This window comes from Protopterus annectens, chromosome 8.part0, assembly GCF_019279795.1.
Source record: "Protopterus annectens isolate FY-2018-M chromosome 8.part0, PAN1.0, whole genome shotgun sequence".
In the NCBI taxonomy this organism is placed as follows: Eukaryota; Metazoa; Chordata; order Ceratodontiformes; family Protopteridae; genus Protopterus; species Protopterus annectens.
This window is the reverse complement of record NC_056741.1, coordinates 1,064,704,983-1,064,729,334: the sequence shown is the minus strand read 5'-3', so window position 1 is coordinate 1,064,729,334 and position 24,352 is coordinate 1,064,704,983. Positions and strand designations below refer to the sequence as shown.

The following is a 24,352-nucleotide window of genomic DNA, read 5'->3' as shown; positions in this document are numbered from 1 at the left end:
TCGGGATTTTAAAAATTATTCCACTTTATGGTCTCGAGACACTGAAATTCGAGATTTCAGTATTTCAAGATTATAAAGTGGAACCATTATTAGATATTAGTAGCTGCTATGTTAGGATTAAGAGGAAAATAGGGGCATGTTTCTCACGGGTCTATATCATAACATCGAAGTTCTCTAACATCAAATGTTATTATATCGAACCCTAAACACCGAAGTGTGAAAACATCGAACAGTCAGAATAGCGATTTTTTTCCCAGGGAAAAAAATTGCTATTCCGAGAAACATACACACAGCACAAACACACACAAAAAACAGCCATCCAAACACGTATACTTAAAATCCTACACCTAAACTAAACTCTACATACAGTACTAGCTATCCACTTACCTTAACCCAACCCTAACCCTAAGGTCCGTCACTATCGCACACTCACCTCACCCGCGCCCTAAGCCTAACTCACTTAACCCGCCCCCTAACCCTAACCTACACACAATCGCACACTTACCTGACCCGCACCCGAATCCTAACTCACCTAACCCGCCCCCTAACCTTAACCTACACACAATTGCAAATTTACCTGAACCCGCACCCTAACACTAATGTCCACACAACTGCACACTTACCTGACCCGCTCCCTAACCCTAACTCACCTAACCCACCCCCTAACCCTAACCTACACATAATCGCACACTTACCTGAACCTGACCCATAATGTTCTAACATATCGAACGCTGAAAACAAAGAAGCCACAGCAACGGCCCACCAAATTCTTTCCCTGGGAAAGAATTCGATGTCTTGCACCTTCGCTGTTTTCAACGTTCGACATTATGGGTTCGATATTATAACATTCAATGTTAGAGAACTTCGATTTTATAATATAGACCTGTTTCTCACAGTCTGTAGTGTTTATCTGTCACCAGGAATAACACAGAAGGAGGGATGATGAAATAGATGATTGCTTTCAGGAAGGCATTTTTCATGTATATGGGAGACTGGAATATTGTATCAAATATTAGTAGAAGTCAGAAGTGAGCACAGAATTTACTATATACCATGAATGGAAGTTGTATGTTTGTACTTATGTTACAGGGACGGGCATCACCTCAATCTGTAATATTAAGATAGAATATGCAAAAATACATGTTATTCTGGTGGATACAAGACTAGGTCACATACTGAAAAAGTCTATATAATTACTGAGCATATTTATATAGGTGAGGAGATAAAATTACATCCAGTGGTAATCTCAGATCATGCACTCTTGGAGTGTTATTTGCATACATTGATCCCCTCTTATGTGGAAAAGAATTTGCATTTTCGTGCATAATTATTGAAGCAATAAGACTTTGTTACCTTGTATAAGAAGCTAGCATAAGGTTATGAGTACATATTGGACAGGATAATCAGACTTCAATAAGTCAGCAGGACCACCTTAAAGTAAATCTAAACAGATAAAAAACATACTGCTCAAATTATGGAAACATCTATGCTAGACTGAAGAAATAAGAGATACCTATTGATGGAATTGCAAAAGTTTTACAATGGAGATGAACCTGTTAAAGGTCTTACATCAGTCATTGAAATATAGTGTTTATAATTCACCTGATTATCAGAAAACATTAGCAGTAAAGTTGAGGCAGCAAAAAAAAAAAATCCACAAAGGACCATTGCTAACTAAAGAGAGAGGATGGGTTTCATCATAGCATAGATCCAAATGTAGCTGATCAGTTTTGATATCAGACACAGACAAAGTGTAATTAAAATGAGTATGAGACCTGCGCTTTTTGAGTTTGCTGAGGTGGCAACAATTAGCCTAATGTAAGGCAGTTGCAATGATAGTTCCTTTTACTCAAGAGAAGTTGATTGGAGTTTTAAAGTGATAGGCAAGAGGTAAAACACTCAGTACTGTTAAAATAACAGTAGAATTTTGGATGATGCATAAGGAAAGATTATTAACATGATTTCTACAACTCCTTAACACAGTACTTGAAACAAAACAGATTCCTTTATCTTAGAAGGAAGCATTTGCAATGGTGATATTAAAAGAATGGAATGATTTAAGTCTTCCTTCCTCTTATAGACCCATCTCTGCATTAAATCATAGTCACAAATGGTAAACAGGATGGAAAAAAATGACCTCCTTAGTGGCTAATAACGAGCATGGACTTATGGGTAGAAAGCAGAACTTTGATAATATCTTAAAACCAGTTATGTTAATGAAGGGGACTCACCAAAAGTCAGAGATATTGATTATTCTGAGTTTGGATGAAGAAAAAGTCTCTGATAGATTGGAGTGGTATTACTTAAATCAACTAATTCTGGATTGTATTTTTTCCATGGAATATCTGATCAAAGCTTAAGATTTGTTCAGGTCTATCACTGCCCTTTATGTCATATAGAGGTAGAAGTCAAGAATGCCCTTTGTTGCATATTTCATTAGCATTATATCTGGAACATTTTAGTTGTAATAGTGAGAAGATCAAGCTTGAGAAGGTGTACAACAGAGCAAGGATAGGTTAATATTTAGTTGTAGATGGTGATTTGTTTATATATATATATATATATATATATATATATATATATATATACACACACACACACACACACACACACACACACACACACATATATATATATATATATATATATATATATATATATATATATATATATATAAAATTGATCATGAAAGGGGTTCCCTCTGTGTGTTTGAGGGCAGTAAATGTGCTCCTCAGAACCAAAAAAATGTAATTGTGATATGAGGGGGAAATATACTGTCTGAAGTTATTGCATCTTGAATAATTTATCCTCCTCCAAGCTTCATAGATCTTGAACTCAAATTTCACATGGTCAAGAACATATCTTCAAGTTATCGGAAACTTGAAATAAAAAAAAAATCTACATTTTTGCAGTGGGGTAAGCCCTGCTGCATCCCCATACCCCCCACAAATTATATATATCAACTCTGATATCACATTACAGTGGGGAAAAGGGTAATATACAGGCATTGGTGTGGTGGGTGTTTTCAAGCACTGTCACTCATCAAGCAGGAACAGAAAGGAGAGGAGTGAATCATGTCTAATATCACATTGGCAGTAACTAAAGTTGTCAAAAAACGAATCCTCCGGAAAAAAGGGGGCCATCCCAAAGGGTAAAGTGTGGTACTTTACCAGATAGGATGGGGAGATAAATCACCCAATATAGCATTGGGTGGATGGAAATATGTACCTAGATGGTAAGAATGATAAGGGTAAAAAAAAAAAAAGAAATGATAGGCTAAAATCATTTGGTGAAGCACATGTCAATATTTCACTTTTATACCACCCAAGGTGGCAGTTCAGTACCTCATCCTTCCAATATCTTATTATATTCCTGTATTTTGTTTACTAGCAAAATGTTTATGACTACAAGACAGGCTAGAATATGAGTACACTGAATATCAATGTTAGAAGTTATATTTTCTGACCTATGTTTTTCTTAAAAATAATCTATATTATAAAAATTCTCAGTCTATTTGTCAGTTAAGAATCCAGTTAGGGGTCCATTCTATTTCTATACATTTGCAAGGTACATGCACAAGATAATATGTGTTCCTCTCTCTGTTTATGCTGTTGGGCTATAACATAATCTCCTGGCAAATGGTGTACATCAGGCACCCAAGTCAGGCCTTTTAGAGGGTCTCTGAGTCCAAATCTCCAAATAATCAGTCCTTTATTCTCTGTTCTAATTGTTCTTTCTATCTTAGACTCCTACAGCATTCTTCTTAATATCTCTCCTCATTAATATAACAACTCTCACTTAAAGGTGACTCAGCTCTCATCCTGATGTACTGATGTTTAATATACTCAGTCCAATCTGCTTGAAAGTAATTCTAGTCCTGCTGCTATACTATGAAATTTATCTAAATTCACATAATTTACTGTTGTAAATATCAGCTGTTTCCAGATAGGATATGTTTTGTTTGTACTAGAATTATGCATTGACTTTGCTGTATATTTCTTGGCTTCCTGCTGTAAATTCAAGATACATAGTTATGATTCTCAGAATTATTAAAAAAATAGCTAAACTGAAGGAGAACGGCAGATGTTGATAACTACTTTTTAACTTATTGTATGTAGCGACAAGCCCATATCTACCCCATGCAGGGGAATGAACCCCCAGACTCCCACTACTTATGTATACTAACTATGAAATCATCATGCCACAGAGAAAATGCAATATTCTGAGGCACAACAATCTCAGAAATATTATATATAAGTCTCCATTTTTACAAAGTCACTCTTGCTTTTCCAGGACTCACACATACTAGTATCCTAATTTACAACTGTTACCACTTTTCTTATGCTATTTTTTGTGCACAGTATATATTATAAATGAAATGCATTTTTCCATTGGATTCCAGATCGCTTTGTAATGAGCATTTGATGACAATGAGGCCTACTTAAGAGCCAAACATAAAATAAGCAACTAGAGAAATAAATAAATGCACAACCATAGCATCTTGCAAAATAGGTTAAGAGTCAGGGTCAGTGAGACAGTAATTTGTTTCCTATTTTTTCTTTTGTTTTTTGGGTTTTTTTGTTCTCATTTACTTATATGAGTATATTTTGTCTGAATGTAGTTTTGGTTTACTTTTCAGAAACCTGAAGACCAGAGTGATAAGCATATCTACTCAGCCCTGGACACTTCAGCAACATTATCTGATAATTACGGCACCTTACAGGTATGCTGGAGTTTTTGAATGCACCTAGTATAATACATATCAACACACTGAAAGGCACTGACCACTTAAACTTCATAGAGATTTCAAACAGGTCCTTCCTTTTTCACAGGTATCACTGATTGCAATGGCATGTGTTTTTAATACTTATGCATGGCTGGATTTTGCTGTGCAACATCTGGTGTTACTCTTGTTATCAGTATCTGTCACCCTCCATTGTCTTCTTTCTCTGCAACATCATTTTCATAGTTTTTTGTTTCCACAGTAGAAAAGTAGAAAAGGTTATGATGCACCATTTACCTTGGAAGGAACTTTTTTAAGTTACAGATGTTATATATTTTTATGATGTGGATCAGCATTGCCATAGCTGGAATGTGACTACTGTCACTCAATATAGCTACACTGTGTGTCAAACTCTCGAAAGTAGTTAATAGCTTTTATCAACATCACAACAGCAGTTGTAAACAATCGAAGAATAAGCACTAGAAATTAAAGAACTAGTAGGTGCACTAAACTAACTGATGAAAATTTACTCCAAAAGTAAAACAATTTATTTCTTTTTGTAATAAGAATCTCAAATCCATGCTCTCGATCACTCAAAACAGTAACACAGAGAAGGATGTCAACTCACCCACCACTACATATTCCCATAGTTCCACTACTCATACACATACCACTACTCACACATAATACTCAACAAACATGTAAATCCACATACATGGAGGTTCTCTCACAATCTTACCGAAACATCAGAGACCTCCAAAACACAAGTCTGCTACAGCTAACACAGTCTCCACAGCACCCATATCACATAGCAACACCAGTATCTCACCTACCAAGTCCATAAGACGTAACACGAAGAACATGAATCAAAAATAGTTCCCTAGCAAAAGGAAAGAGTCGCGCTAACCAAGGAGTCACATTACCCACACATATGTACACACATACAAATGCACACACATGCAATAGGAAGACTCCGACAGACATTGTTTGACCAAAGAGATAACTCTGAAGATACAGTACACAAAAGTAAAACACTACATTAATGCAATTGTGTTTTGTCACAGAAATAAAACACACATAAACATTACCATAGATATCCAATCAAAGCAGTCCATCCGTTAAACCAACGTAAGAAAAATTATACGAGTGGGTGCATGTTACTGCTTACACATATTCATTTTTCAGTTTCTGGGAGTTGCCAGTAAAATTATTATCCTTGAGAATATATGCTTAGGATGCAATAAGCATATTTTTAGCTAAACAACCTTAAACAAATGATGAGTGAGGTGGCAGGCAGAATTACTGCTTGCGTACGTGTCTTTCAGTTCTTGAAGTTTTGACCAGAATTATTACTGTTGTGATTTTTTTTTCAAGATGTGTTCCCTAGAAAACAGTGTGCTGCTGATGTGTAAGTCACCTCACTTGCACTCGTTCACCTACTAGAACTCAGTTGAGTTATTATGTAGTGTTAGCACATGTTTATAAACTGGACTATGCACTATCAAGTGCATGTAGGAACACAGGAACAGCACTATTCCATAGATCAGAGGGAACATAAGATGCCCAGCCATATACACCTTTAGGGAGTTACATCCTTTTAATCACTCAGTAGTGCTCTCCTCCCAAATCAAGCATGGCTGTTCATGGTATTCCTGGTGTTAATTTGTGTCAATCTATCCAATCATCAAGCCAACCCTAAAAATAGCTAAATCATCTATCTATCGTTATCTAAATATTTATTTATTATACTTCGTTGACCGGGTTAGTCACACTAGTAGCACTTTGTTTGACCTGTAGTGGTAACTTATGTTATGAGCTACTGTATTACATTCTAGATGTAAATAATACATTATATTCTATGCTATCGTACAACATATTTTGCTTGACTAGACTTTATTGAAAACTCAGGTTGTGTACTTCCATTACATTGCAACCATCTTAGCAACAACTGATGTTTTATATTTCATTGTACTTAGTGTTCTACATTCTATTGATTTGTACTTCTGTTTTAAACCCTCCCCCTGAATGAGAGTGAAATTGTTGATCTGATATCAGTGCTCTACCCAAATCAACAAATATCAAGCAAAATAAAAATAAAAAATACGTATCTAGTAACCCCAAGATCAAAGTAATGAAGTCTTCACTTACCAAGAGTTTAAGCATCTCAGAAATTTGTACATATGGTGTTGCTGGGGAACATGATCGCTTTTGTCATTTTTTTAAGTATGATATTTATATAGTCATGGTTTTCATTTCAGTGTTGTGCAAAATGATGCAGTAATGCATGATAAACTGTTGTTTATCAATCTTATGTTATTTTTGTTTTCTTTCCAAAACCATTGTGGGCGGCACAGTGGTGCAGTGGTTAACATTGTCACCTCACAGCAAGAGGTTCTCGGTTGATTTCTCGGCTGGGGGGGTGCCTCTGTGGAGGAGGATGCATGTTCTTCTGTGTTCGTGGCTCCGGGTTTCCGGTTTTCGGTTCGATCTCGGCTGGGTGCCTTCTGTGTGAGTTGCATTCATGTTGTGTTCTGTGTGTTTCCTCCTCCGTTTACTCCCACATTCCACTGCCATGCATCTGGAGCATTTCTCCCCGGGCCTCCGCTGAAAACAGGCTCTGTGGAACCTAGTCGGACTTTCCCGGTCAACAAATGATAAATAAATAAATAAATAAAATTGTGAATGGTCTCCATGTTTCTGTATGGTGCCATAAACTGAAAAGCTAAGGCATTCATTCCAGTGTTCTTCACTCATGCTTACTTGGATTCTGGTTTATAAGCAAGTTATATAAAATCCATTAGTCTGTCATTTAACAGTAAAAATATTAATTTAATTCTTCAGACAAGCATGTACTTGGCCATGTCCCAGCTACTTAAAACACACAAGGTGCCCTTGCAACTGTAATTAAATAAAATTTCTAATGATATGTTTGACTACATACTTAAATCATTGCTGCAAAAAGCATCATATACTACATAATTATTTTACAGGGGATATACATCACCCCCCTCAGTACCTCAGGTATGGCAGTTCTACTTATACTGTCTCAGTCTCTGTAAATATTAAGTCTGAGGTTGCACAATCTTGGAGAAAAGGGAAGAAGAGAGTTTAAAACTACTTTTCTCCTCTTCGCTAACCCCTTCAATTGAAAACAAAAGCATGGTGTATTCAATAATCAAATTTAATACATAATAAATCATCAACAAAAAAATCTCACTCTTTCAACTGAAATATCTTGTGACATGAGTACAAACTGTAGTAGCACTTTTTACAATTCCTTCTTAGTATGTCATCTCTTTTATTTAGCCGGGCAACCCAGTTTCTTTAGTCCACTACCAGTAACTTCAGCCAAACATTCGACATTGAGAAAATGCTTGAGACCTTGGGCTGGATTCACGAAGGCTTGCACGGAGTCTAAGAGTAGAGTAAGACTCCATGCAGCCAACATGTCCGCCGCGTGATCCAGGAAAAGCCGGTAGGGGCGTGCAACAGAGCTCCTAAAATGAGTCTTACACGGACAGGGCTTGGATATGCAAATTACCTCAATTGCAGGTGAAAGCTATACAAATGAGGTAAATTTGCAATCCAGGAAACCCGAACCTGTCCGAGTAAGAGCAGTGTTATTTGCAGAAATGTACTCAGTTGACAACTGAGTACCATTCTGCAAATAGCAAAATGGAGCCGTGACAGCACCAAATAAAGGTTGCATCCAGTTGAGGAAGCATGCCAATGGCCAAATATATGGCCATTGGCAATGTTCACTGATGCAAAATAAAAATAAAAGAACTTTTTTTTTATCCTGATCGCCGATGTTTAAGCATAGCGCAGCACCGCACAAATGCGCTGTGCTCTAAAAACCAGAAAACCAATAACTAAAATCCACAAATGTGGATTTTATTGTAATTATTAATTTACAATGCAAGGGAATGGCAGGCCGAAGACAACATGTCTACCAAGTAGAGGTTGCTAAGGGGGGAAGCTCAGTCTAAGAGATATAACCAAGCATTAGTAGGCAATCCTATGCAAATGAGGTTAAGGATAGTGAATCCCAAGTTTACATAGCCATTGAGCACAGTCAGTGGAGTGTAGGAGTAGGATAATGGGAGTATCACAGTAGAAGATAGGTGACATCATGAGGGGGGTATGAATGAAAGAAGTGAAGCTCATTGGAGCAGAGTGGCATGTGTTTGCTGACAGTTACTCATCACTGGAAGAGGTGTGTCAACAGGTACCCTAGCTAAAGGCAAGAAACTGAAGGTGTATGCCGTGAATAACACTAAAGTTTCTTGTAGAAGTTCTTGCAACGTGTTTGCGAGTGGGTGCGTGTATATCTGAGTAAGACTGTGTGCACGCATGTGCACCTGTGTGCGCTCGTTTTAGCCGGAGTAAGCATGTCTAAGGTTGTTTAAAGTTGTGTAAGCGTGTTTGCACCTGTGCGCGCGCGTTTCAACAAGTGTAAGCAAGTTTTAGTCCGTGTAAGCATGTGTGCGCGTGTGAGCTGGTGTGCGCTTGTTTGCGCTTGTGTGCGAGGCACTGCCCCCTGAGGAAACAGAAAGGGAAAAGGAAGCACAACAAATAGTAGGAAGTTAACCAGGGAGTACTAGCAGAGCTAGCAGGTGAAAACAATCAGAATCAGGAAATTATACAGGCAGTACACTAGCCCAGCCCAGCACTTAAAACTCTGCAAACAACTTTCCACTATGTTTCTCTCAGAGAAACTGCAACATTGCAGTAAGCTAATAGAAGTGAAAACTGAAAAAGCTTTACTGAGACAAAGAAATGTTAGGGGTTGCCATTGCTGTTATAAGGCAATATATACAACATGCTGAGGGTGGTGACAATGTGAAAGCTGCTGGACAACCCACAGTGAGGAGACAGAGAAGAGTGTACAGGCCCAGGGTAACCTATCAGGGGCTACATGAGCTGGAGATAGTGGAGCTCTATAGAGTGGACAGAGACCTCATGCAGCAACTTTTTGAGCTGTGCAGGCCAAGCCTCACACACAGAACCAACAGAGGGGAACCCATCCCAGTGGAAACCAAGGTATGTGTTGGCCTAAGAATATTAGCAACAGGTACCTTCCAGAGACCAACCGGTGATATGATGGGGATATCACAGGCATCAGCATCCAGGGTACTGCACCAGTTCCTGGATGCCATGTCAGCACATGTCGGTGATCATGTATATTTCCCCTATTCCTGTGAGGTATTGGCCAGCAATATGCGTCTCTTCCAGCAAATAGCGGAATACGCTGAGGTAGTGGGTGCAATAGACTGCATGCACATATGCATCAAAGCACCAGCTGGTGAGCAGGGTAGGGTCTACTTTAACCGCAAGGGTTTCCCCTCCATCAACTGCCAGGTTGTGTGTGATGCCCAGGGCATAATACTGAATGTGTGTGCTGGCTGCCCTGGAAGCCACCATGATTCCCATATCTGGCATCTGACACAGCTGCAGCAGACATTTGCCAGTGGGGACTTCCCTCATGGTCACCTAGTGGGGGGATGCTGGCTATGCACTGGAGCCATGGCTGATGACACCCATCGGAAACGCACACACACCTGAACAGGAACGCCATAATGAGACACACGCACAAACACAAAATGAAATCGAGCATGTGTTTGGGCTGCTCAAGTCACAGTTCCGGTGCCTAGACACATCTGCTGGAGCCTTGCAGTACTCACCAACTACATGTACCCAAATTGTCATGGTATGTGCTATGCTACATAATATGATCCTACAAAAACAGCTGCAGCAGGACCAGCATAGGACTGGGCCAAACAGCCCCCCGCCATTGCCAAGGCCATCACAGGCAGAGCGTGACTCAGAGGAGAAACAACCTGAGCCTGCCCCAGTAAGCAGAAGGAGGCATGCCCAGTATGTTTTGGCCTTGGCAAAGAGGCAACACATAGCACATACACTGGCTCAGTAGGAACCCTGGAAATGATACCTCTCTCTGACATGCACATATAGTAAAAGGGATGCCTAACTTGACACTACCTGTTTTCAAACATGTATAGGGAGTGTAGTATGTGCATCCGACATAGGCAGCCCTGCAGCACCACCTGAGGCATGATTGCCATGTGTTAAGCAATATAAAGCAGTGCTAAACAGCTTTTACCACCATTCAGTATATGTAAACAAAATTTCCCACACTAACTAGCACAACTGTGGTCAATGTTAAGCAATATTGTGCAACGTTCAGCAATGTTAGTTAATGTTGAGCAATGTTGGACAAACTTGGTCTAAGTTGGACATAGCTGAACAAAAGCCAACATGCTCATATTTGCTCTACTGGCCCTTAAACAGTCTGGTCTGCTCAGTATGAAAATATAAAGCAGTGGCAGGCCTCGAACCCAGAATACTGTGCATTATAATCATAGCACTGAACCACTAAACCATGACAGCATTTCAATGGTCAGCCTGTATGAAGAAATGTTGATAGGTCTATGCAAAGTATCTCATGGAAACCCTGCAGGCACAGCATAATCCCTGTCAAGTTACGACACAAAGGTGAGCCCTGCAGTAAGAATATAACCTGATTTTCAACACACATATAGTATAAATGTTAATATTGGTCATGTTCACACACATCAACAAATGTAGTGGACCTCAGACAGCAGCATACTGAAAGGTCACACTGGGCATGCTCACACACTTGAATAAATGAGACAAATGTCAGGCAACAAAACACTGAAAGGCTGAACTGGGCATGCTCACACACTTAGGCCATGTCTGAGTACAGCAGTGGGCCACACATATTCGGCAGTTGCATGTGTTAACCCAGGAACCTCTCACTATTCAGCAATCCGCCTTGTGCACACAGTTATATGACAACAGACACATATATAATATAGTGGAACACTGTCATAATCAAATATGTTCTGCAGATACTTAGGTTGTTCATAGAAAGTGGAAAAGCAAAGAAGATAAAAAACTTGCAATCAGTATCATCAATAAACAATGTGCATCCCGAACATTATCATAGGTTCAGAGGTTGATACTAGGCTATCTGCCCTAGGACATGTATAAGCCTAGCCAGAATGTGTTTGGCTTTCGCAACCCTGTTAGATTAGTAGACTGTGCCTGTGAATAGTAGGTCACACAAGATAGCCCATTTACATTTAGTCTATTGTGCCTCTGTCTAGCAGGGACCCAGAAGATATCATAGGGGTAAACATACGATCACCCATCCACTTGTCAAGATGTCTCCTGTAGGTGGTCAGTGGGGGGCTCTGCCTATGCGGGACTGGGATCTCATTCCACAGTGAGTGGAGCCTCTGGGATAAGAATCTGTCCCTCCAGCATGTCCTATTAATATCTGTGCTGAGGTTTACATCCCTGGAGTGTGTAGCTCTAAGGGATTTGGATATCCTGAGGTGGAGCATGTCCATTAATTCTAGGTTGGACATGGCTTTAAACAACAGGCACAGATCGCATCCAAGTAGGCTGTAAATGACTGAGTAGAGCTGGAGGTACTTTAGCCAAACTGCACAGGGCATCTGGGAGAGTCCCTAGATCTAATTGGTGAGGTACTTTTGTGGCCATTACAGTTGCTGCAGGTGTCGGGTAAGGTACATCCCAAATGGGGCATTGTATCCAAGCATGGGCTTGATGAGTATAGGGGCACAATGACCTCACTTGATCTAGATGTGAAACCTTATGGGATAAGGTGGGCTATATAGAAGGTCTGTCTAACCACTTTGGCAACGTGATTGTCAAAGTCGAGAGTACTAACTACTCGTGTCCCCAAATCCCTAATAACTCCTACCGTACGTAATGGATTACCACCTATTTGGTAATGTGTGGGCACGTTGTTATTCCCAAAGGGGATGACTATGCATCTAATGACATTTAGCTGTAGGCCATGGCTCTGGCACCAGTCATCCATCTCTGTGAGACCCTTTTTGAGGATGCTTGTGCCAGCTGGAGAGTTGATTATGGCACCCAGTTTGCAGTCATCTGCGAACATGGTCAGCCATATTCCCCCTGTGTTAGCCTGTATGTCAGAGAAATATATACTGAACAAGAGAGGTCCCAGGACTGAGCCTTGTGGGATGCCATGTATAACTGGTGTATAGTCAGACATGACACCTGCAATACTGACCATGTGAGTGCTATCCCTGATCCAGTTAGCAATCCATCTTGTGACATATGTGTCGATATCGAAGCTGGTGAGCTTATGTATAATGCCCGAGTGGGGTATTGTGTTGAAGGGTTTTGCGAGGTCCAGGTAGGCTGTGTGGACAAACTTCCCTATGTCTATGGACCTAGTAACTGTTTAAAGAAGTCGAACAGGTTCAAGAGGCAAGATCTGCCCACAACAAAGCCGAATTGTGTAGGATCCAATGTCTGAGGTTCCCGATGTCTATGTGTATGTAGTTCCATGATGATACACTCCATAGCTTTGCAGACCAGGCTAGTTAGGCTTATAGGGCGATATTGTCCGGGGTCCGTTGTGGCACCACCTCTGTGGAGTGGGACCGCTGTTGCTGTATGCCATTCCTTGGGTACATATCCTGCAGTAACTCTGATATTGAACAGTGACTTAATGTGAGGGTTACATTCGTCATGAAGCTCATGTAAGATGCAGGCTGGGACACCATCCATCCCATTGATGCTGTGTTGTCTGCTTTGAAGAGGGCAGCACTCACCTGTTCATCTGTATGTCAGGGAGGCTACACTTTCTTGGGATGGACATTTGCTCTTTAGGGGGGATGGGGTGGAGACATTTGCACTGAACCTGTTTGCCAGGATGTTGGCAATGTCTGTGGGTTCAGTGTATGTTTTGTCAGTATGCAGTAACTCACAGAATATCTGGGAGTTTCCACCCAGGTTCCTGACATAACTAAAAAAGGCCTTGTGATTGTCCTTAGTGTCTGGTGCAATTTTCCATTAGAAGCGGGCCTTAGATGAATTCATGAGTGATCGTAGCTTTTTGCTAGTACTGATCAGAGATGCCTTCCCTTTTTGGGATTGTGCTCTATCATGTAGTAGCCTCCTTCTTTTGTTGTATAGCTTATTAGTGGCCGGGGTCCACCAGACAGGTCCCCTGCCTTTGGAGGAGTGAGTCTTGTTGTTATTTGGGATAGCATGATCCATGCATTCCAGTAGGTGTCCATAGAATGCGTTTGTAAAGGATTCAGCGGTCTGAGCCGTATTTACCACTGTCCCAGGGTCTTTGAAGGATACCACCTTGGTTTGGAGAAGTGTAACGTTTACTTTTGAGAAGTTCTTCACTGAGATTACCTAGGATGGGGGTGGGGACAGGATATGGATGTCCAGTGAGATAAATGTATAGGCTGACCTTACCAATGAGGGGGTATACCTTTGGTGTGGAACATAGAGTCCCTATGTTGGTGATGATCAGGTCCAATATGTTTTCCCCTCTTGTGAGTGTGGTGACCAGTTGTGCCATAGCATTTGAGTTTATAAATTCTAGCAACTGTTGGGCGAGGGTGTTGGGGCTTGAGTAGTATTCCCAGTCAATGTTTAGGTAGTTGAAGTCACCCAATGTAATGGTGTTTGGAGAGACCTTCATATTCTCCAGTGTTCCCAGGAAAGAAAAGTGGGGTTCCTGAGTTTGGGAGGGTGGTCTGTAGCAGTCTGCAAACTGAAAGGCAGTTTTGCCCACTGTTAGTTGCACATGTATGGTCTCCAATGCTTTGTGCAGTGCTACTAACCTGGAGGTGTGTGTATCTGTGATGTATATGGATACTCCCCCTATTTTTGTTGGCTGGTCCGAGTCTTGTGGCTGAAAAGCATGGTATGAAGTATAACCTGGTAGTGCTTGTGTGCTTTCGGAAGCCTGAACCAGGTGTCTGTTACTGCACAGATATCTGTATTCTCCATACTGAGGAGAGCCCTGAGTGCGTGCATTTTGAGGGTTAGACATCTGGAGTTGAGCAGCATTACCCTTAGTTTCTTTTACCTTGTAACATCTATGGAGGTGGGTTTGTCTTTTGAGCCTCGCTTAAAAAAGGCACTATGGGGGTGAAAAGAGGCTTAGCCAGTAGTCGAAAGTCCAGGGATGACAGGTGCAAGCCGTCCATAGCGAAGCTACGTGGCATGTCAAGCATGTCATCCCAAGCTGACAGACACTGGATCCCTTTTGAATGACACCAATATGTTAGCCAACTGTTAAAAGTGATCAGTTTGTATACTGTGACATCATTCTTGGTGAGGGTAAGATACTACACAAGGTCAGGGTCATACTGGCCTGGGCTACATGGTCAGAGAGCTCCTCTATGTCTCTTGTCATGTAATCCAGGGAGGAACAGCTGAGGTTATTCACACCAGCATGGACAATGATGGAGCCATTTTTGTACTTGCTTTGGAGTGACCTGAGTGTATGTGCTATGTGGCGGATCCTGGCACTCGACAGACAGCTCAAAGTGACTTTCTCCTTGTTCAGCCTGGTGAGTGGGATGTCAGTGTGTCTGACAATAAATGTTACCTATTACAAGTGTATTAGGTGTGTTGTTTAGCCCTAAGGGCAGTGACTGTGTGGCACACTGACTTTGTGAATTATGTGATATGTGGATATTGTTGTGGGGTAGCAGTTGTTTGGGTGTCTGCTTTGGAGGTCTCTGCTGCTTAGGCAGAGTTTATTTAGAGCCTCTGAGTATGTTTTTGTGTGGTAATGTATTTTGTTTGCTGTCACTATAGGTCTATGTGAGACTGGATTTGTGGTGTGTGTGGTTACCTTCACCACCTGATAGACTGTGCCAGTCATGGGTCAAGAGAGCTCAGCCTCCTGTTTGTCTCTATAGTTGCATCTCTCACATATATCTGAGTTTGTTGGGAGGAGGAGAGGGTTGTCTGTGAACATAAGGCAGTTGTAACATTGCGTCAAAATTCCAATATTCACCAGCTGGACTGGAGAGTACACATGAAACCGACCTTTGGACATGTCAGGATATTATGATGACATACTCTTGTTAAATAAAAAATATCAGAATTCAATACACAGGAGGTTCAGATTCAAAAGTTTACTAGTGTACACCAGGAGGCAAAAAACCATACAAGTACAGAATTTTGTCTGACATGATGCAGGAAGTACAGAATATTTTATAGTGTTTGCATTCAAGTTATGCCCACCTTACTGACGTGGTTAGTCACAAGGCATCTACATCACTTTTACTAACAGTATTCTATTCATCTAAAAATGCTGATGCAGTACATTTAAAAAAAACTTTTCCTTTAGATACAATATGGCCTTGCTATCCAGCTGGCCAGTCATAATGTCTTTCTGCAAAGCTACTTCTTAAAGGTCTCATATCAGTTCGAATACAATCGCAGATTCAGACTTTAAATTCACCTCTTTGTTCACTGTTTCACTTTCCCACTAGCTGTGTTCTTGTCTTACAGGGACAAATTACTACATCAGGAAAGGAAGATTTAATTATTTACAAGGGCAAGTTATCTTATCAGGAAGAAGCGGAAGATTTATGCATTTTAATTTCCTGACCCAGCAGATAATCACTTATGAAAAGCATAACATTAAGCTTGCTGAGCTGGCAGCTGCCAGGGTCAGGGGTCAAAGCACACTGCAGTTTCAGAAGCTACTTGCATTTACACATGAATCTAGCCCTTCTGTTATATGATTAATAGAATAAAATGCATTATAAACTACCTTGCTTTTAAACTAGCATTTCACATATATTTAAATACATATTTTTCTAACATTTTCCCCCTATTAATACTTTTTATTCTATTTTGAAGTATGCATAGTGTCATTTCATCTCCTAGTCTTTCCCACTCAGGATTTTCAGCTAGGTGAGTCATTTAATCTATACTTCAGAAAAAGCATCATCTGAAATCAATCTTTCAATTTCAATATCTTGGTAGAAAGTTTCAGTAACAGATACATCAACAAAATCTTTGATTAATCTTTTCATGCAGGGAATTCCACAGCAAACACATGCTCCTATTAGGAGTATACCCACACAAATAGCAATTAGAATGTTCATTAGGATGGAACCCCACCCCCCCAAACAGATTCTGGAAGAAGTCCGTCAGTGGGTTTGGGCCTGGTTCAGTCATGGCTGATACTTGCTGAATTACCTCTAGGTGATTATTTATCTCATGGCGATTGTCAGGGATGAAAGCACAGCATTCTTCTTTGATAAGCGTGCACATACCACCTCTCGCCGCTAGGGTGAAGTCAAGAGCCAACCGATTTTGTAGCACAACAGTTCTCATTGTATTCGGTTCATCAGTCACCAATTCTAGGGCAGAAAAAGTTGCATTACTCATTACTTCGAGAAGTTTCGACAACTTCCTCAGCTCCCAGATCGATTTGACTGCTCCATAGGCTGGTAGTATTCCTGCCCAGGATATAACACTGTCACCCAAGTCCATACGAGTCAATTCACATTTGTCTTTTACTGAATTATGATCTTTCCAACCAGCTTCAATCTTCCCAACTGGATTCACAGGTTACTTAACTGGACCTTCAGATTTTCGAGCTGTTTCCCTTACATTTCGTATCTTACCCAAAGGTAATTCTGCAGTATGTCTTATTGCTGGAACCAGATAACCCAAAAAACAACTGCCGGACCAATTCTCAGGTAACCATTTATATGCCTTTTTCCCACAAATAAAATAACAGTTTTCTACTTTAGTACTAATACGCATCAGCCCTGCATGAAACATTTTCTGATCTATAATTGACAATAGTTTAAACAAAACAGGGTTTTGTCGTACTTTATTCAATGTTGTTTTCATTGTGCTCAAATATGAATCATAGTATTACAAACAGTACCTCCACTTTTAACTTTAATGTAACACTTGTAGGATATCATAATATTACAATTACTCCATCCTACTTGGAGGGTATCGTTTTTAAAAAAACACACAATTCCATTTTGTGTAACAGGTAAAAATAAAGCTATTTTGTCCTGTGATCTCACAGTTCCTGTGTCGAAAAGTAAATTCTCCCAAGTCTCATTTATCCCCAAAAGGACAGCGGACATTATCAGTCCTCCATATGCTGTTGGTATAGCTGTACAAACCCAGCAATTTGAAATGTTCATAGCCTCTGCATACACCCGGTTCATGGCCAGGTATGTGTTAAAATTTGGATGCCAGTCTATAGATGTTTCATCACGCCTTCCCACTTTCACTTGTGTGGTTGTGTGTAGGATGAACCACAGCAAGAGAAAAATTGTCACAATTACAGTTAATAAATGTACACACAACAAAATGATTATGCAACATCTCTGGGGTTGATCTAAACTTCTATTCGCTTTGCTTTTGGCCATCTCGGTCTGGTTGTGTATCAGTCTCAATGTTTTTATCAAGTTGAAAATTCTTTACCGGTTTACAATGCGTCAAATGAACCCAGGACATCCTCTCAGCTACTCTGACTGCAACAGAACCTGGTATGGACCTTCCCACTTTGGACTCGCCCAGTTTTTCCTTTTCATCACTTTCAGCCAGACCCATGACCCTGGGGCCAAGACTGCTTCCACCGGTCTGGTCTGTTCCTTATCTGAAAAAGAGTTAAACTGCAAAACAGATTTATTCCTTAACAATTTTTTCATATATTCTGCTAATGAACTGTCAGCCTCCTGCTCTGCAGGCATGAGAGCTTTCCACTGAGGCACATAATATGCTCTCCCAAAAACCATTTCAAAGGGAGTCAAACCCTTTACATTTGGAACCGTTCTCATACTCAGCAGTGCTAAAGGCAGACAGTATATCCAATTCTTTTGGGTCTCCTCTACTAGCTTCCTAAGTTTACTTTTTAGGGTACCATTGTACCTTTCCACCAGTCCTGGTGACTGTGGGTGGTAGGCACAATGGTTCTTTAAGGAGATACCAAAAAATCTCCCAAGCTGGTGAATCGTCTGATTCACAAAATGTGTGCCATTGTCACTATAAATCCTCTCCGGAATGCCAAATCTAGGGATTACTTCTTTTATCAGGGCTTTTGCCACTGTTGCTGCATCCGGGTTTTTGGTTGGAAAAGCTTCTACCCATTTAGAAAACATGTCTACAATAACTAAACAAAACTTCTTCCCTTCACATTTATTCAATTCTATGAAATCCATACAAATAGTATGGAACAGGTATGGTGGTATAGGAAAACTTCCTTGCTTGGTTTTAAATGCTCCTTGTGCATGGTGCTTGTTACAAGTATGACAAGCTGCACAAAATTTTTTTGTGTAGTTTTTGTATCTGTATGTTTGGAATATTCGATTTACTAACTGTACCATCCCCCCTGTTGAGACATGGCACTGCCCATGGCTCAACAAAGCTGCATATCTAAATAAATTAGACGGCAATATCGGTTTTCTTTCTTTGGAAATGTACAGTCCATTCTCAAGAATTGCACCTCGTTTTACCCAATTTTGTTTTTCTGCTTTGGTAGTAAGCATCTGCATTGTTTTTAACATGTCTAAATCTAAAATCTCAGAGGGTTGTAATTCCTCATTTAAAAGTAAAGTTTCTGAGTCTGAGGCTGCTTGCTTTGCAGCTGCATCAGCTCGTGCATTACCTTTTGAAATCTTATCCTGTTGTTTTGTATGAGCTACACATTTACAAATAGCTACTTTGGTAGGTAACTGAATAGATTCTAATAGCTCCAAAATAAATTGCGCATGATTAATAGGTTTTCCACTGGATGTAATCATTCCTCTATTTTTCCATTGTTGTGCAAATACATGTACTGTAGAAAAAGCATACTGACTGTCAGTATATATGTTTACACACTTGTTTTTTGCTAAAGTGCATGCTCTCGCCAAAGTTATCAACTCTGCTGCTTGTGCAGATAAGTTGTGTGGTAAGGATTGAGCTTCTAAAATTTCAGTGTCTGTAACTACTGCATATCCCACCAGATTCTTCGCTGTAGGACCCCTTCTGCATGAGCCGTCCACGTAATATGTTACCTCGGCATTATCCAAGGGCATATCTGTAAGATCTTGTCTAGGTAAAGCTAACTGTTCGATTTCCTGCAGGCAGCTGTGTGGTGTGCCCTCCGCAGGAGTTGGAAGTAATGTTGATGGATTCAATGTCGTACATCATTCAATTGTCATATGAGGTTGGCTCAGCAGTATAGTCATACATGAAAGATGTCTAGCAGGAGAAAGGTATGCCATTTTCTCTTGCAGTAAAATTATTGCAACTGCATGAGGCACTCTCAGTGTGAGAGGGTGAAATAACATCACTGAGGCCGAAGCCTGTACTGCCATTGCGGCTGCAACTACTGCTTGTACACAGTGAGGCAAAGATCGCGCCACTGCATCTAACTGTGATGAATAGTAAGCTATGGGGCATTGCTTGTCCCCATGTTGCTGCATCAATACTGATGTCATGTACCCTTGCTTACAATCTATGGTCTGAAAAAAACATTTGTGATAATTTGGAAGTCCTAAAACTAATGAAGAAGCTATCAACTGCTTCAACCTGCAGAAAGCCGTTTCTGCTTCTGTTGTCCATTGTAAAATATCTTGCGCTGCCATTGGTGTCTTATATATCAAATCAGTCAGTGGAGCAGATTCCAAAGCATAATTTGGTATCCAGCTCCGACAAAAATTAGTTGTACCCAAGAAAGACATAATTTCTTTCTTGGTTGTTGGTTTGGGTGCTTGCAAAATCGCTGTTTTTCTTTCCTCATCTAGTATTCTACCTTCATTGGATATTCCATATCCCAAGTATCTAACTTGTTTTCTCCAAAGTTGTAACTTACTTTTGTTTACTTTGTGTCCTTGTATTGCTAAAAATTTCAATAATGCTACAGTATCCTCCCTGCACTGCTGCTGGGTGGGGGCTGCTAGCAAGATGTCATCTACATAAAGTAGAATTTGACTAACTCCCGGTAGGGTAAATCCTGCCAGGTTGCTAGCCATTTCTTGTGCAAAAATTGTTGGGCTCTCACAATATCCCTGTGGTAGTCGAGTATACGTATACCTTTTACCCTGAAATGTAAATGCAAACCAATATTGACTATCAGGATGTATAGGTATTGAAAAGAAAGCATTGCTAATATCTACCACAGAGAAATACTTCTGTTGCGGTTCTAAATCATTTAATAAGGTATATGGGTCTGGCACCGTAGGTGCTCTAGGTATTACTGCATTATTTACAGCTTGTAAATATTGTACATTCCGCCATTCCCCGTTTGCTTTTTTAACAGGAAATAGGGGTGTATTACAAGTGTGAATCAGGAGATTCTACCAGTACTCCTTCTTTGAGTAATGCTGCTATTATAGGCTTAATTCCTAATTCTGCATCCTTTCTCAAAGGGTATTGTCTTTTCTGTGGTCTAAAAGCTGACTTTGGGGTAATTGTAACTGGTCCTGCTGTTCGAATAAGTCCTACATCTGACTTGCCTGTTGACCACAGAGTTGTTGGAATTTCACACAAGGCCTTTTCTTTTTCCTCTAATAAAAATGCTAATCAGCTGTCCTTGCTAGATTGCAAGTGTACAGCTGGATGTGTCTGTGTCAAACAATTCAGTTTTTGTTTTTGTATCCCTTGTTCTGACAGCTCTAAATCAGTCTGTTTCTCCCATCTTGTTACTTTTTCACCTAAGTCTGCCCATTTAACACTTTTGTTCTTTGTCAGGCTGACATGTGGCAACCGATTTGATCTATACAATGCAAGGAATTCTTGAGGTAATGAACAGCTAACTACATTGTTCCTCTCAGTATCCCAGTACAAAGTACGCAAAACCAATCTAGTTGCACGATTTCTAAACAGTTCTTGCTCATACTCTCTATCAGGTCCTGGTGTGGTACAGTAATATAGAGTACAGTGTAACAAATGTTGTTGATCAGTGTCAAGGGAGGGGGCTTTACTGATGGCTACATTCATCAGCTCCTCGGTCACTGCCCCTGGACCAGTCATGACTAGGTCCTGGCTGTACCAATAAAAGGTTTCACCCTCCGATCGCACTACAAAAGTATCCATTTGTCTCTGTGCCTCCATACCTTGTACAGTTGGAACTACTGCTATGCCAAATATCTGCATAAGGTCCCTGCCCAATAGGTTTACTGGACACTTTGCAGAAACAACTATTTTACTTCTCTGGGTCCTACCTGAAACAGGGTCAGTTATTGCTATATCATGGGAGAGTGGCTCCCTGTATAGCTGTCCGTTTGCTGCTTTTACTAATATATGATCAGGTGATTCGGAATGTTCTGGTAACTTGGAGGGGTGTATCAAAGTCCGTGATGCTCCTGAGTCACACAGGAATTTGACTTCCCTTCCCTCCACCAGAAGTGTCACTTCTGGTTTTGTATCTGCTAGGTAGAGCTCCAGGCTCAACAATGCTAAATCTAAAATTTCATTTCCATTTTCGTCTAAGTCAATTTGTACTTCCTCTACTCCTTCTACTACATTGGCATTTGTCTTTTCTATTCTAGCTGTTACTGGTGATTCCTGACATTCATATGATGTATCCTCACTATCATATAGTCAGTCCTCATCCCCTTTATCTTCTGTAATTACCTTCTTGTTTTGCCTACAATCCCTTGCTAGATGCCCTTTTTTCCTGCATTTGAAGCATTCACCTCTCTTTTTCCTCTCTTCAAAATCTTCTGATCGTTTGTCAGACTGCTTGTTTCCCTGGGCATTCTTATTGCCCTTTTTACCTGACTGCACTACAAATACTTCAACTCCGTCTTCAGCAGTGAAGACTTGCGCCTTCTTTTTCTTTTTACTATTAAAATGTCTCTCAGCATGTCTAGCGTATTCGAGTAAGGCTTGTAGCCTCCCTGTTCGATGATCTATCATATGCTTCGTAATGAAGCTACTAATAGGTGCAATGCAACCTTTCAAAAATGCATTTTTTAATTGTTGTTCATACGGGGAATCAGTTGTTTGCTTCTCAGGAACCGACATACCACTATGATTATTAAAGCATTCTAATAATCTAGCATAATATCCATCTATTGTCTAATTTTCCTGTTGTATGCATTGATTAATGCAAGTCCAGTCTGCTCTAGGTTTCCATTTCTCAGAGATTCTGTCTGTCAGACCTTTCACTCTGTTGTCTAACTCTGCATCACTATGTGGGAGTGGCCTAAGTTCTGCATTACGAGGATTCCAGGTGCCACAAATCATGTGCCAATCTGGACCTATAATTTGTCTTACTACTTTTTCTACTTCTTCCCCATTCAAGTGGTAACTTAACCTCATGCCTTGTAAATCTTCAAAAATTTCGTAAAATTAACTTTCGGATGGGGGATTCCCTCAGTAGCCTTCCGGATATCTTCCGGTGTCCATGGTCTATATACTAAGAGTGTTGGATCCTGCCCTTCCTGTCCTGCCTGAGGATTTGGAACTTCTATAAGTGGGCATATTTCTTCCTCACTCTCATCCTGTAGATTTCTCTCTATCTGGTATGATTCTGTGTCCCTATGTGTTTTACGTGTTCAAGACCTAGTCTCAATAGGATCCCTAACAAATGGTCGTGGTCTTACTGAAACTTCAGGATAACGTGGAGGCGGACCAGCCTGTCCACTCACTTCATATCCTGAAAAGGGTAAGGGAGGGGGTAAGGGAGGAGGAGGAGGAGCTGTAGCTATTACCAAGTTATTATCCTCTTTGTCTAAAAATAATGTTTTTGAATTTTTAAGCTTCTGTTCCCTACAATTTGCTTCCTCAATCCACCTGTGTGCTTGAGGTATGCCTAGTTGGCGTTGCTTTTTTGCCTGACCTCCTGCATCAGATTTAAGCTGTTTAACGAGTTTAACTAGTGTAAGTTTATCTAGTTTACCATCAAATTCATATTTGTTAACCCATTTCGTATAATACCTAACATTATCAGCACGCTGTAATTGCATGTATTTTGCGTCTTCGGTTAGGGGCGGATCTCACGAGGTTTTAGTGCACTGATTACCCATATCAAAGAAAATGTTACGTAACCCTTTTTTTATCACGTGATGTCAATTTCTTAGTTCCTGTTTACAGTTTATCTAGAATAACTGTCTACCTTATTCTGTTACCCTGATCTATGACAAAATATACAGTACTTCCTTTTGTCCCTGATCTGCAAAAACAAATCCTGACAACAACATACTGTAACCTAGTCCCTGATCTTAAACAGAAAAAAGGCAAATTCTTCCTACCTGAGCCTCCTGGTCTTGAAAATGGTCAAATTCCGCTCTTCGGCCACAGATCAGAAAGTGGCCAGCCTCTTTACACACGACAATTCAGTCGGAGGTCTTTTCACTCAAGAAGAACCATTTTGGTAACTTCTCCTGCGCAGTATTCGACCACCGATACACTCTGATCTGCAGCTTACCAAGGGAATTCCGTCTCGAAAGGATCAAACTGTTAAATAAAAAATCAGAATTCAATACACAGGAGGTTCAGATTCAAAAGTTTACTAGTGTACACCAGGAGGCAAAAAACCATACAAGTACAGAATTTTGTCTGACATGATGCAGGAAGTACAGAGTATTTTATAGTGTTTGCATTCAAGTTATGCCCACCTTACTGACATGGTTAGTCACAAGGCATCTACATCACTTTTACTAACAGTATTCTATTCATCTAAAAATGCTGATGCAGTACATTTAAAAAAAACTTTTCCTTTAGATACAATACGGCCTTGCTATCCAGCTGGCCAGTCATAATGTCTTTCTGTAAAGCTACTTCTTAAAGGTCTCATATCAG

General features: G+C 40.3%; 1 protein-coding gene across 2 annotated transcripts in view; it reads left to right on the top strand.

The window, feature by feature from the left end:
* LOC122809219 overlaps positions 1-24,352 on the top strand; it is a 633,651-nt gene that overhangs the window by 586,505 nt on the left and 22,794 nt on the right. For both annotated transcript variants that reach the window (XM_044080532.1, XM_044080531.1), the window contains one exon: positions 4,640-4,723. In XM_044080532.1, coding sequence (XP_043936467.1) covers positions 4,640-4,723 — 84 coding nt within the window. The remainder of the gene's footprint in view (positions 1-4,639; positions 4,724-24,352) is intronic.